This window comes from Manacus candei, unplaced genomic scaffold (assembly GCF_025592945.1).
Source record: "Manacus candei isolate 608988 ecotype Guabito, Panama unplaced genomic scaffold, ASM2559294v1 h1tg000113l, whole genome shotgun sequence".
NCBI lineage: Eukaryota > Metazoa > Chordata > Aves > Passeriformes > Pipridae > Manacus > Manacus candei.
In genome coordinates, this window is record NW_026138161.1 from 2,329,947 (window position 1) to 2,343,937 (window position 13,991).

Here is a 13,991-nt window from a genome sequence, read left to right on the forward strand (position 1 = left end):
TTCACTGTGCCCTTGAGTTTTTAGTTTCTGTTCTTTGACGTGATTGGCATAATGTCAGCTGAGAGGGGAGACAGTAGCAACAATGGAAACAGGATCCTGGAACAGCTTTGATACAGCAGAAAGAGGAGCCACCTGCAAAATGAACTCAAGTTCAGGTTTGCATCCATAGACAAAAACCATTAGGATGAAAGGATCTGCTGGAAATCTTACCTGGGGAATCTGTTCTGGCAGATGTTAAGTAACTAATGAGAGTATTTTAGGGGATGAGGCAGTTGGAGCAAGCAGCTCTGCCTTTTTGTTGTTTTTTGGGCCTGAAGCTTCTTCTGAAGTCCTAATGGCAACATATTTATTATAATAGACTTTCAAAAGCATTAGGGGTGCATGACTCAGATGATGAAATTTGCTGATTTAAGAGTTGGAGCCGCTCTTCCTTCAAATGCTTGCTAGAGCCAAATATTGGGTACCTTTTCTTTTAATTCCTTAATAATGGTAGGTAAGGGTTTCCAGGTTACCCAACATAAATACAATAACCTCATCCTGATGGAAGTCTGGCTCATCCATATTCTAAAGACTAATGTGTGTTTTGGGATAGAATGAAAGATAACATGCCTTTTGCTGTTATAAATGGCATTTTTTGCAAGCCAAGATTTAATCCAAACAATAATTTATTTTTATTATTTATTGCATAAGCATTGGAGAAGGAAAGGGTAGACTGCATTAATGAGCTACATGAGAGAGATGTTTTTAGACAACATTTTGGCTCTTTTTCTGATGTCTTTAGTTTCTATGGAGTTGGACTTTTTCCTTTCTGCTCCTTTCCCAGCTTCCTAATGTTTTCTTGGCTATGTGGTAAATCGTGGTGTTAATTCTGCTAGAGTTAATGGTAGGTCTTCTGGTTAGGAATATGATCCCTCTTCTGTGGTGTCTACAAACCCAGGGAATGGATGTCCTCTCGAGAAGCAATCCAGAGCATTTTGAGTCAGATCACTATTTTAAACCCATTCAGCAGGGGATGTGTTAGCCTCAGAGTAAATTTTTGGCAGCAGCCATTAAACTGAGAGCTGAAAATGCAACAAATATGTAGCTCTGTGCAGAAGCTTTTGAGGTAAATATGAGGTGAAATTAATCCCCAGTGTGTGCATACTCTTGTTATCCGAAGTCATCACAAAGGATGTCACATTTTATTTTTTTCTCAGGTTCTGAGTTTTTGGTTTTTCCCTTTCTGGCTCAGAGTTGAAACTATTGTCCTTCAAAGAAATACTTTGAGATTTTAAAGTAAATATAATTTCAAAGGTTATCTAGATTTGAAGTGAAAATAAAAGAAATCATTGGACTCAGATTTGTTGGGCTTTTTTTCTGGAGCTGCTGCTGAATTGAAGTCAAATCCTCTATTCAACTATTTTTTTAGTTTCTAAAATTTTTTTGTAAGTTACACAAGAACAATAAATAATACATGTTTAGTTGGTATTAGTTTTATTTGCAGTCTTGCAAGGGGTTTGATGATAGTCATGTGGGCTAATTTTTCATGTAAGTAAATAGTGTGAATTCTTTTTGAGCACATGTGGTATTAAAGGGGATGAGGATAATGGAGGAGAAGTTCATTAGTTCAGCTTTGAAAATAACTGAGTGCATTAAGCATTGTAGATACTTGTACAGAAAATTAGTAGCCTGGATGGAAATTACTCTGTACTGCATGAAAATCTGGGGTTTAAACAGACTGCCTTTAAGTAAGCAGAGTAGCCACTGTGGATGAAAAGAAAGGAGGAAAAATTGACTGTTCATTTCAAAATAGAAAGTGCAAGAAATGGCAAAGTCAGGCACATCTACAGCACCTCCTACTCTGTTGAATGTCACTCTCTCAGCTCATGCTGTGGCCCTCTGAATCTGGAGGTGGAGAACTGCAAAGCTCCGTGACTCTTCAGTGATACATAAATAAATAGGAAATTTCTTGCTCTGCATGACCAGATACTGGCAGGTGAGAACAGGAAAACCCCTCCGGGCACTTTGAACCTCTTAACACCTTCCTGAGAGGTTCTTGAGGGCAAAATATTCATACAGCTAAGCACAAAAGTGAGGACTGAGGGTCCTCTCCGTGGCCCCCCTAGTCTCTATCTGGGAAGGCAGTAGCTCTGACAAAAAGCAGGTGCAGCCCTAGAATTCATTAGAAAGAGGAGACCTGAAGTGAGTTTTGCCTCTGCATAAGCCGTGAAAGACCTGCAGTGGTGCTGGACCTGTGGGACTGGAGTTAGCACTTGTCAACAGCTTAGGAAAATGGGCTGGAACTCCAAAAGCTCCCCAGACAGTTTTGAGAACAGCAGAAAAAGCCTCACCAGCAGAGCTTTGCCTCCTTTGCTGCTTAGCTTAAGATCAAAAGGAAGATGGGGAGGTAATTTGATTAGCGTGCAAAATACTTGCTCAGGGAGAAAATACCAGGTTGCCAAAGAGATCTTTAATCTAATGGAGACAGGCATAACAATACTGACTGTGAAAGCTGAGGCTGGGTGATGCAGATAGAAAATGAGACCTTTCAAGGTCTCTCTTTTTTATTACAGCAATTAATGACCACTGACACAAACTACCAAACATGGGCACAAGTTGTCCACTTTTGTAGAGCATCCATGTCTAGCCTGTGTGTGCTGCTGGGCTAAATGCTGAGTTAGGGAAGGGGAAATGTTCTCAGCTGCATGAATGAATCAGGCCAAGTGTAGTTCCTGCCAGCCTTGCATTCTGCATCCCTGAAACTGGGTGCTCGGCAGTGGGACAAGCGAAGAGGGCTGGCCTGAGGCAGGCCTAGTGCTGGCAGCTGCTCTGTGAGCTCTGCCACTGCACAGCCCTCCTGAAAATGTTCCAATCTTCATCTCTTCCTAAGCTTTATCCCAGTTTACAAAAAACAAAACAAACCCCAAAGTGATTCAACTCTCAACAGTAATTATTCCTAATTATTTAACACTTCTAGTTCTAGACTCTTTAAGAGTTGTAATCAAGTCAGACTTTACAGTCGGCAAAGTTGTATTCAAACATGTATCCTCACTTTGGTACCCAGAAAACTGCCACAAGTAATTATCTCACCACAGCGAAGTCCATGAACGCTCCTCTAACAGTGACCTGGTCAGCTGATTATCAAAGCACTTAGCCAAATCTTGGGCTCAGTCACTGGCAGCTGCAGAAACCAAACTGAATCCTCATCATAAAAAGGAAAAACCTCAGATCTATCTACTTATCCAGGAGTTCCTGGTTCTCACAGTGTGCTTCAAAAGGGTTCATGACCAGCATCCTGCTGGTCTGTTCATGTGCAAGGCTGTTGCCATCATAGTCTTCAGTATCTTGGGCACAAAATGATACTGCTGCCATTTTAACATTCTCTCTCTTCTTGTCCAGATGAGCACTATGCCAGGACTTCCTACAAGACCCTGTTTCTATGATATAGACTTGGACCCAGTGTCAGGAGGAGTAAATGGGCTCTTCTGAAAGGAATAATTAACCAAAGGTAGGTGCCTTCTTGAAGGCTTTCAATATTTGGGCTTTATTTCTCATCTTGAGATAATGGAGTTAAGCCAATCCCATATTATGCCATATGTCTCCAAATGGCATTTGATTATAATTCAGCCTGAAAGTTGCCTGCAGTAGTATATAATAGTAATTAAATTTATTTTTGTTTTTAGCTCCCAGAAGAACACCTGATGAATCATGTAAATGGAACTTGTGCCCTGATTTTTTTTTTTAAGTCAGAACAAGATATGACTGAGAATGTAGTGAAAGAACTGACTGGAAGGAGGAGTGCTGAAGAATCAACCACTAACTTTTAATCTGTAATAATTTTTGTACTGCTGCATTCCAAGCTAGTCCACACTGAGCATATAAACAACACTTCCTCTACAGACCTCCCGCTTCTAAATTGTAGCTGAAGCAGAATACAGAAGCTTGGGTTTAGTGACCTCTTTTGATTCAGTGACATGATTTTAATAATTAAAAATCCTAAAGCTGGAGCTCTTTGAAACAGTCTTGGGACTTAATTGTCTTAACCATAGGGGTTTTGTAGAATATATTATCTTTGAAAGCCTCGTACACTGCCGTTTCCCGTTTGCCATCCTGAGTTCTCTGTTCCACTTCTCGCACTGAGGGGGAAACCGCTGTGCTCTGAAACTGCGCCAGTGTCGTTTCAAAGAGGGAGCAGGGAGGAATCCCCTTCGCTCCTCATCTCTCTCCAGAAGTGCTTGCCCTGCCTTCTGCTATGAATCATTCCTGCAGGCACCTGAGCCACGTCAGATCTCCCTGTTAGAAAGCCCAGCTGTGACTACTGTATTTTACTGCTAATGGAATGAAACCTGGATATCAGAGGTGAAGGGACTGGATCTCTGGCCCATGACCGTGGCTGTACCAACTGTGTCTTTTGCCTCATTTTATACTCAACAATAAGTGCAGTTACACCACTGACAAGCCTTTTTTCCAAAGGTACCTTTTTGGTGAAGAGAGACAACGCAAATAGTGATCAAGTGAGTGGTAGCAGGTTTTGTCCACAGGCCAAAAATCATTTTGTAACATGAAGGTAGTGTTGCTACTGATTTTTTTAAACTAATACGAATAAACTGGCAAATACTTCAACTTTTGGGGTTTTAATGTATGCATTGAGATTACTGAATTAGAACTTATTTCTGTGATTAACTGCACAGAAGCAGCAATCCTTGTATTGACAAGTAGGAGTGATTATTGCAGTAATAAGTTGCCTGCAATGCACCAGGGGGTGTGTGTGCATTTAATCTGGTTTCCTTCCCTAGATGATGTATGTCATCTGTAGGAAATAAACTACCTGAATTATTCGGTGAATTTGATGTACTTGCAGCTGACTGCAGAATATCTGAATTAAAACTTGTTAGGCCCATCTGCTTGTATCAGAACTGAATCTAAAAACATTCTGATTTTGGTGAGAACTTGGGAGGATCAGGATGTAGGTGTGCACCAATGCAGGGGAGCATCTGTAGTACACAGATATTGTGTGTGTGTGTGTGTGTGTATGGAGAGAGAGATTATATCTCTTCAGTTATTCAGGAGGAGAGAATAATTATACAAAAGTTACCTGGTTGTGACACAGGCAGACAGAACAGTTTAAATAGTCGTAACAGCATTTGAGATGCATTCACAGCCTTCTAAAATCTTCCTTTTGATAGTGTTCAGCTGAGGATTTATTGGCAGCCAGGTCTGCAGAGCACACTCGGGGCCCTTGCAGGGGGTTGGAAGGGTTGTTCCCCCATGGCTGCCCCAGCCCCCTGCCTGGGTGACGGGGCCTCTTCACCTGCAGCTCCTCTCGGCCGAGCCTTCCCTTCCAAGCAGGTTGCCAGAGTGGATGCTGCCAAGTCTGCTGTCAGTTCCTACATTTAATCTTCCCTGCTACACTGCTTTTCTGCAAGTGCTCTGTGTTCCACCTTCATTTTATGCTTATGAAAGATGGGATAAGTGCAAATTTATGCGAAGATTAGCCTCATTTTAGTTTAGCATGAGATCACAGCCATGTGCTTGAGAGAGATGGTTCAAGAGGTTGCTAGTCCACCTCCTGCAGTGAGGCACAGCCCCGGATCAGGCAGGAGCTGTTTGAGGGTTGGCTACGCACAGCAGGACTGGTGGCAACAAGGCATGAGGGCCAAAAAATAGCCCCGGGGACGAAAAAATCGCCCTGAGCGTTTCCAGAGGGGAATGTTTTCTAACCTGCACTTTCAATCCCTTGGGATGTGATCTCTCCTCTCCCAGGTCTTGGTCTTGCAGAGATGATACATAAATAGGTTGGTTTTTTAACTCTCTCCTTTGCAGCTAAGCATGCCAGCTAGGTCTTGTCCTTTCAAATAGGACACAGAGGACACTTAATTTTTTCTAACTAAATACTGGAAGGTTGTCTTCTCCTCCTGTTGCCTAGAGAAAAAACTAATTATGTATGAATTTGTTCTCTGTGGACTATTTGTGGGCCCAGAGCCCTTAGTTGGTGTTATGACCATCCGTCCCCCGAGCTGTGCTGTAATGAGAGTCCTGCATCACGTCATGTAAGAAGTAACACAGATTTATTTTCTGGAGTAGTGCAAGGGGCAAAAGGGGAGATTGTTGCTTGGTTGGCTTGTTGCACGTCACCAGCACTTGTAGGCCCAGAAAGAAAACTGGCTCCAGCTGGGTCAGGAACTTTTTCTGACCAGATCCCAGGCTTGCCGCAGACCCTTTTATTTATTTCCCTTGGACCACATCCTGTGGTGTCACCATCTGCCCCTGGAGCATCAGGAATAATTGAATTCCCTGTGAAGTGTTCCCAAAATGGAGTTGATGGGAGCTTGCCTCCATCACGCCACCCCTGAGGCAGTGCACACATTCCCCATCCTCACATTATCCACCCTCCTTCCTGCTGCATCCTCCCCTCCCTCCTGCCTCCGACTGCAAGGAGGGAAAAGCTCCTCACGCTGAGGGGCCTTGTTTGGCTTTAATGCAGAAGTGGATTGTAATTAGAACCCACCACCCACGCCGGGGGAGAAGCCGTTTCCAAATGAAGTTTATTATCCTGAGTGAATGCAAGCAAACACATCTCACAGGGGAGCTTTTAAAAAGGCAATTCCTCATGATGCTTAATGCACTTTTCTGCCCTCCTGGCTGACATTTCAGCCCATCGAACCCATTTTGTGCCTTTTTTCCCTGTGAAGAAGCCAAAGAGGGGGGAGGCCGTGTGTATTTTTCTAAGCCTGGCCTACACTGGAAGCCACTTGCAGGTTCAAAGTGCTGCTTTGCCCAGTTGCTTATGTGCAAACACGCTGTGAAGCAGTTAATGTCTGCAAAACCTCTGTGGGCGTCAGTCAGCTCCCCGTGGAGATGAATGGGGACGTTCAGGCATCTCAACTATAGTTTCCTGTAGTTCATCAGCTGCACTTGGTAGTCCTTTCTCCAGAGGCTCTCCCATCAATCATAACAGCTGGAGACATGATTTTTTTAAAGTCAGATCTCAGCTGCTTTGGACAGAAAAAAAGCTTATATGAAAGAGGCACTTCCTCTGGTATTCTGGGCAGGGAGTAGTTTAAAGCCAAGAGCTGGCTGCCCTTACCTCCACCTCTGAAGGTGTAGCTCCTGCAGCACCCCCAGCAATGTGTGCTAAAAGCTGTGTGGGTTTCAGGTGGGACCCGAAAAACAGCTGCCAAGAGCAAGACCCCCTGCCCTCCTTCCCACACCGCCAGGCAAACGCCAGTGGTCCCTCCTCCCTGCGTGGTGTACACCCGTCTCCCTTCCCGTGCATTGGGATCTACAAACCACAGCTCGATTCCTAGGAAGACCTTTGCCGCGAGTTGTATTCGTGGTTTTCGTGTCTGCTGCCGCTGTGCGCAGCCTGGGAGGGGACGAAAGGTTACTCTGCCAGCGGGAGAGGGATGCTGCCTTTCCAGAAGGGAAGGATGCCGCCCGCCAGAAGAGCGGTGCTATCCCGCTACAGGGAGGGACGCTCACAAGGAAGGGATGCTGATCAGCGAACAGGGGGAGATGCTCTCCCATAGGAGGAAGGAGGCTGCGAGCAGGTGCCGGCGGAGCCGGGGCGGGGGGCGGGCCGGGGGCTGGCGGTGAGGGGCGGGGGGCTGGCGGTGAGGGGCGGGGGGCTGCCGGCAGCGCCCTCCCCGCCGGCCCGGGGGGCGCGGCTGCGGCGGAGGCGGCGGCGGCGGCAGCGCAGCCGCGCGGAGCGGAGCCGGGATGGGCCGGGATGGGCCGGGATGCAGGTGAGGGCGCGGGGGGCGCGGGGGCGGCACCGCCTCGGGGGGACCCGCGGGGGCGGCGACACGCGTGGGGTTCCCGGGCCGCCGCTGCGGGCGCTGCCCAGGGAGCCCCCCCCGTGCCCATCCCTTCGGAGGGGTCCGGCTTTGAGGGTTCCCCTTGCCCAGGGCGGGGGAGCGGCGGTGCCGGGCGGCTCCTGCTCCGCACCCGCGAACGCCCCCAAAACTTCCCGGGCGCGGGGGCGGCGGAGCCGGGCTGCGCTCGGGGCACCGGGAGCTGCGGGTGCGCGCTCGCACGGCTCTGGCAGCTCCGCTCGTTCTCCCTTAAAATATTATAATTAAAATAATAGTAATAATAATTATAATAATTGTAAAACCCCAAATGTGCTGCGGGGGAAGCGCGCCCCGGAGCCTCCCTTAAATCACCCTGCTCCTGAAAAGCAGAGTGCAGAATGCCGTGAAAAGCCCTGCCCGGAGCCCCCGAGCCCATCCTGCAGAAGTTGTTTGCGGTAACATATTTTTGCATCTTTCCATCCCAAAACGTTTTGATGATGTTTCGAGGCAGCGGGTTTTTTTCCTTTTTCTTTTTTTTTTATTTTTTTCCCTTTTTTCTTTTTCTTTTTTTTTCAGGGGTGACACACATCTTACAACATCACCCCTTTGATGAGCACACACGGTGTTAATTGAGGTTGCTATGGAAGGCATGCACGTAGTATAAATAAGCTCCCTTCTTGCCATGTGATTTGGCTTTTGTATTCCACAAGCCTCCTTTTTGTATTCTCTGTTTTTGCATATTGTCATATGGTGCATTAAAGATAAAAATATCTGCTGTCTCAGGGTGTAATTTCCCTAGCTGGAACTATCAGTGCATATGGAGCAGTGGGGAAAAGATTTAGCAAACCATAGGAAAAATATATATATGTGTGTGCATGTGTAATATGTATTCACCATAATATGGGAAGTTATATAAAAAAAGTCCCCTTTTACCACATAAAATAGCAAAGTAGTACTTTCTGTGGTGGAACATCGCTGGGTTGACATCTTGTGGCCTAATTTTGTCTTCGGATATTGATGCTAATTAGTAGAAATAAACTGCTATAGTGCATTCAGTCTGCCTCCCAAAATGAAATATTTAGAGAAAAAAAAGTTTTCAATATTTTTTTTTTTAATTGCTCTACAGGTCTTATCATTTGTTTGTTGTGTTCCAGGTAAAAGATGAAGCCTCGGTCACGCTTCACAGCAAACTTCATGTAACCTCTGAGGGGAACTGAAGCAGAAAGCAAAGCCAAGGCAGCGCAGCATCTGACCTTGTCACTGGGGGGCAGAAAACAGCCACTGGTTCCACTGGTGCTTCAATCAAGCTCCCTTGTGCAATGCAGAATCGCAAAGAGCTCACAAAGTACAAGTTCTTTCCAGGTCCGTGGGGTGAATAAAAATTGTTAACTCTTGGCTTGATTTGTCATCCTTTGGGGGTAAAAAGAAAGTATGTCAGACTGGCCATTATATAGTCGCTGCTGTTAGACCAAGCACAACTTGGAGTGGCTTTATTCCGGAGATGAGAGTGACTGTGGCCAGCAAAGCCAAGGAGAAGCCTGTTCAACACCACGTCTGCCCAGGATTCCTTGGAGAGGTGATCAAGTGAGTAATAAGACAAAGTGGGAGTTATAAAGCAGATGCGATTGCTCCAGCAGAACTTCTTTTCACTGCCACATCCACTCGTTACAAAGCAACTAACATTATTTGGAAAACTATTTGAGGAAAAAATGCACTTTGAGCATCTCTGCAGTTCTGGTGTCTGAGGCATCGATCAAGAAAATCGCTACTACAACGCAGACAAAGGAGGAGTGAATGTGGTGAGGGCAGCTAAGGAAATTCAAATGGAGAACCCAAAGGAGGTAGAGACTCCCAGCACAGGGGCAACGTGCTCCCCGCCAGAGGAACAAGCAGAAAAACCCTCCATGCTCTGTTTTAAGAAGCGGAAGAAGCCCTGTAAGAAGGGGCTGACTGTGAAGGATGCGTGTGAAGGAGCCTCAGAGGAGAAAAGCCAGTGTGTCAGTGGCGACCAAGGGGAGGCAAAAGTTTCCAGTCCATCACAGTCCTCCAAAGGAGCCTGGGCAGCCATCAAAAACCTCGCGAGGCCTCGGAGAAGGCAGAAATCCGCCTCACGGAAGAAGGTGCCCTCTGATTCCCAAGTGCAGCTGGAGGTGGATGCTGAGGAGAGCTGTGCACAAGACCTCCCGAAGAAACGGGAGAGCTCTGGGGTGAAGATGCCCTGTGTGCGGTTCTCCAGAAGCAAGAAAAAACCCAGCCCCTCGGAAGCAGTGGAGGAGTCGGAGGGCAGTGTTCAAGCAAACGAAGTGGTGGGTGTTTTGAACAAAGCCAGTGAAGAGCCAGAGAATTTGGCCCCGACGGACAAATCTGAATCCTTCAGCCCAGTCTCTGCAGAGGAGGGCCAGGCTGCAGTGAAAGAGGACCAGGTTACAGTGAAGGAGGACCAGGCTGCAGTGAAAGTGGATGAGGCTGAAGTGAAGGAGAACCGGGCTGAAGCGAAGGAGGACCAGGCTGCAGTGAAGGAAGACCAGGCTGCAGTGAAGGAAGACCAGGCTGAAGTGAAAGAGGATGAGGCTGCAGTGAAAGAGGACCAGGCTGAAGTGAAGGAGGACCAGGCTGAAGTGCAGGAGGACCAGGCTGCAGTGAAAGAGGACCAGGCTGCAGTGAAGGAGGACCAGGCTGCAGTGAAGAAAGATCAGGCTGCAGTGAAGGAGGATCAGGATGCAGTGAAGAAGGATCAGGATACAGTGAAAGAGGACAAGGATATAGTGAAAGAGGACCAGGCTGCAGTGAAGGAGGACCATGCTACAGAGAAGGAAGACCAGGCTGCAGTGAAGGAGGACCAGGATACAGTGAAAGAGGACCAGGATACAGCAAAGGAAAGTGACAACTCTGTTGAGAAGAGTGAGCCCTTGACAGAGCCCACACCTGACACGGAGGAACGTACAGAGAGCACCGTTCAGTTGGAGATCACTGATTCAGGGACAGTTAATGAAATAGCCCAGGACAAACTACAGGAAGGGAGCCTACCCCAAACCACAGATGATGTGGAGAGCAGGGAAGCTCCCAAAGCACCTGTTTCCAAGGATCAACCCAACAGTGCCCCTGAAACCACCGGTCTGCAGGAAATCCCCAATATCTGCACAGAGCTGCCTGAAGGGGATGAATCAGAGAAGAGCATAAATCTTCCCAAGGAGTGCAAAGCTGAGGAGACTGTATCAGAGTTCAGCGAGTCAGCATCCAGAGACAATGGAGCGAGTGTGCAGGAATGCTCCAGCCATCAGGTGACATCAGAGGCAAACATAGGCACTGGCATCGGCATCGTCATCACCATCACTGAAGCTGAGGACTCTGACAACACCGACTCTGACCAGGCCTACGAGCCGTCCCCAGTTCTGCACCAAAATAAGCAAAAAGGGAATAAAAAATCCAACCGGAATGCTGATGTTGGTAAAAAAGAGGGCCCTGAGGCTGGTGGCGGTCCCCAGGCAGAGGACAAAGGTCTGGGTGACCAGGGGCACAGAACTGGGGAGCAGTACGAATTGCTCCTCATAGAAACTGCCTCTTCCCTCGTGAAGGCGGCCATTCAGTCATCCATAGAGCAGCTGGTCAATGAAATGGCCCTGGAACAGAATAAACACAACAGCTTTCTGTGATGGCAGCTTTGCCCCCAAGAGGAAGAGCAGAGGGAGTGATTTAAAGCTCCATTTGGCCTGGGGGTGTGTGTGGAGAGCTCAGAGGGCTCCCAGGGCCAAGGTGTAGTTAATTCTGCATGCCCATTCAGTTGTGTGTCTATGTGAAATGGCTCCTGGGATGTGGGCAGACCCTGCTACATACACTGTGTCCCCTGGGGCCTCAGATAACACCATTGACTGCAGCTGCAAAAAATGAAGGTGTTACAGTGACTGTATTTTCATTTATTGGCATATTTATGTCAAGGCTGCATTTCTGCCACCACCCATGCCAGGTTCCCCCACTGTTCATGCTGTAGATCTGTATATATCATGCGTTTAAAGAAAGGTCCTGAGAGGCAGCGAGTGCCCGACCTGCTGCTGGGCAGGATTCGGGGGCAGGCTGGAACAGCTGGAGGTTTGCCTGGGGTGTGTTGGAGATGAGGGAGAGCAAAGCAACTGCAGTGTTAACATGAAGACATCACTGTCAGAAGGGCTCAGGCCAGTGTTTAGTGTTGTGAACTGTAGGCATTTGCTACCTGCAGGCGCCAGAAGCCGCGGTCACCGTTGCCGTCACATCGTGTGAAGCCGCAGGTTTGCAGCGAGCAGTGTTCTGTGTTCTTCATTCGGCCTCTCCCCCTGCCACGAGCAGCCTGTGCATCTCCAGACATGTTAAAGCACAGCATCAGCCGCTCGCCTTGCTGACCCCGGGCTGCACAGATGCCAGGAAAGCGACAGCGCTTCCAGGGGGGCCTGTTCTTGCACCATTAAGCTCAACGGGCAAAAAACCCCCTGCAGCATCACCGGCGTGGGCTGGGCGGGAGCAGTGCCTGCTGCAGGCAGCCTCTTTCCTCTCCCCTCCCTGGCCGTCCTCCCTCCCAATCCTGGTGTCGTGGTGAAGCTGTCCTCAGATGTAGCATATTTTTTTATATATATGGCATGTGATATAAATAGCAGTGAGCTGCATGCGTGTTAGCAGTCAGCATAGTTTGGGTAGCTGCAATGTTCTGCCAGCACTGGAATTGCTTTGATTTGGTCTGGGCGCTGCTGGCGTCCCTGGGTGCTGGCGGCAGCCATCCTGCACCGCTCCCCGCTCGCCACAAAGCCCGCCTGCCTTCATCCCAGCCCAGGCATCCCTTGGGAAACGTGCATTATGCCCGGCTCGCTGCCACCGGGCTCCGGCCGGCTCTGGCACGCCATGTAGCTCGCCCTGAAACATGCAGTGAAATGCTGGAGCGATATTACCGAAGTCCTCAGGGAAAAAATCTAGACATGGAGGGCCTGAGGACATGGCTGGAAAATGCCTGGACAAGCCCACTGCCATCAAAACCCATGAACTGCCCTGCTCCGAGAGGGTTTGCACTGGCATGGCGTGTGTGTGTGAGCACTGCCTCCCACTATAAGCCCTCCGAGAGAAAGGGGCCTTTTAATAATTTGGGATTGTGTCTGCATGGCTGGGATTTATGTCCAGCTGTGGGCAAGGCAGTGTGTTCCTCTGAGAAAAGTCTCCTGCGTATTTCTCAGCCGATACAGAAATAGCAGCCACGCCTGGCACTTGCTCACTGACCATGGGCGGTGCGCTGAGATTTCCCTTCCCAGCGTAGGATTTGGATTCCTGCTAAAATACAAGGGCTGTACATGTCCCTAGTACCTGGTGCACAACCACATTTTAAACCTTGATAAAGCATCTCTGTTGTTACGAGAGGACTGTGAGCAGCGAGAGCCACGGCTCATTTCTGTGCAAGTAAGACTTAAGAAAATCAGAGGACGTTAAAAAAAAAAAAAAGTGTCTTCTTTTTCTGTGTATTTATTTATTAAGTTATCAGATATCGATAATTCAGTGTGTACAATTTTAATGGCTTTGTACTTCATACTGGTCCTTCCAGGTATTTCGCCATAGTTTTGAAAGGGACTTTTAAAGGACTTTTAGATGTAGCTTTGGAGCTGCTGCAGCACCCAAGAAGAGCCATACTGATATTGGGGGTTGCTTATGGAATTATTCTGGGCACTGTGGTAGGTCGGTGCCAAGCAAAGGGCTGCTGTGCGGCCCTGCTGGGGTTGGCTGTGGAGGAGGATGTCCAAGTTCTAGTAAATAAACAGGAAAAGACCCCGTGGGGCCAGTCTGTCATCTTCTGTCAGCCCACTAAGCGGTTTTGGGAGGATTTCGTGTTATTTCAGTATTGCCTTTTAGGCGAAACACGTCTTCAAAAGAGGAGGAGAATGGCAGAAATGCTTTGGTCCAGCCCTGCCCTGAGGCTGTTACTCTGTGCCCAGGGTTGTGTTTGCATCCTCTCTGTAGCTGGTTTTCTCTCTGTTATAGGTGTACATAGAACTGATGATTATTTCATTAAAGCTGAATGTACCTGTTGTTTTCTTGCCTTGTGATTGAGTGGGCAGCTATGGAGAGATTTTATATGGGAAGGGATTAACTCACACTGGTGCCCTATTGTGTCCAGCTTTTTCTGGAAGCCGTACAGTGAGCAGAAAGAAATCCTAAAGTTGGTGGCAGACACAAATTCTTTGGAGGCTTGCTCTTTCTCTGCTCTTTCTG

General features: G+C 47.8%; 2 protein-coding genes and 1 long non-coding RNA gene across 4 annotated transcripts in view; all 3 read left to right on the top strand.

Moving 5' to 3' along the window:
• MTHFD1 (methylenetetrahydrofolate dehydrogenase, cyclohydrolase and formyltetrahydrofolate synthetase 1) overlaps positions 1-4,602 on the top strand; it is a 41,688-nt gene extending 37,086 nt beyond the window's left edge. For both annotated transcript variants that reach the window (XM_051769868.1, XM_051769867.1), the window contains exons 27-28: positions 3,379-3,487; positions 3,663-4,602. In XM_051769868.1, the coding sequence (XP_051625828.1) occupies positions 3,379-3,468 (90 nt within the window). In that variant the 3' untranslated portion in view covers positions 3,469-3,487; positions 3,663-4,602. The remainder of the gene's footprint in view (positions 1-3,378; positions 3,488-3,662) is intronic.
• Positions 4,603-7,653: 3,051 nt separating this feature from the next.
• On the top strand, positions 7,654-9,197 carry LOC127461831 (uncharacterized). The gene is made up of 2 exons (XR_007900209.1): positions 7,654-7,724; positions 8,927-9,197. It is a non-coding gene; the product is annotated as an uncharacterized LOC127461831 (long non-coding RNA).
• Positions 9,198-9,273: 76 nt separating this feature from the next.
• Positions 9,274-13,808, top strand: AKAP5 (A-kinase anchoring protein 5). Its single transcript, XM_051769845.1, has 2 exons — positions 9,274-9,292; positions 9,519-13,808. Exons 1-2 carry the CDS (start codon positions 9,274-9,276, stop codon positions 11,423-11,425), a joined length of 1,926 nt encoding a protein of 641 aa, XP_051625805.1. The 3' UTR covers positions 11,426-13,808.
• The last annotated feature ends 183 nt before the right edge of the window (positions 13,809-13,991 follow it).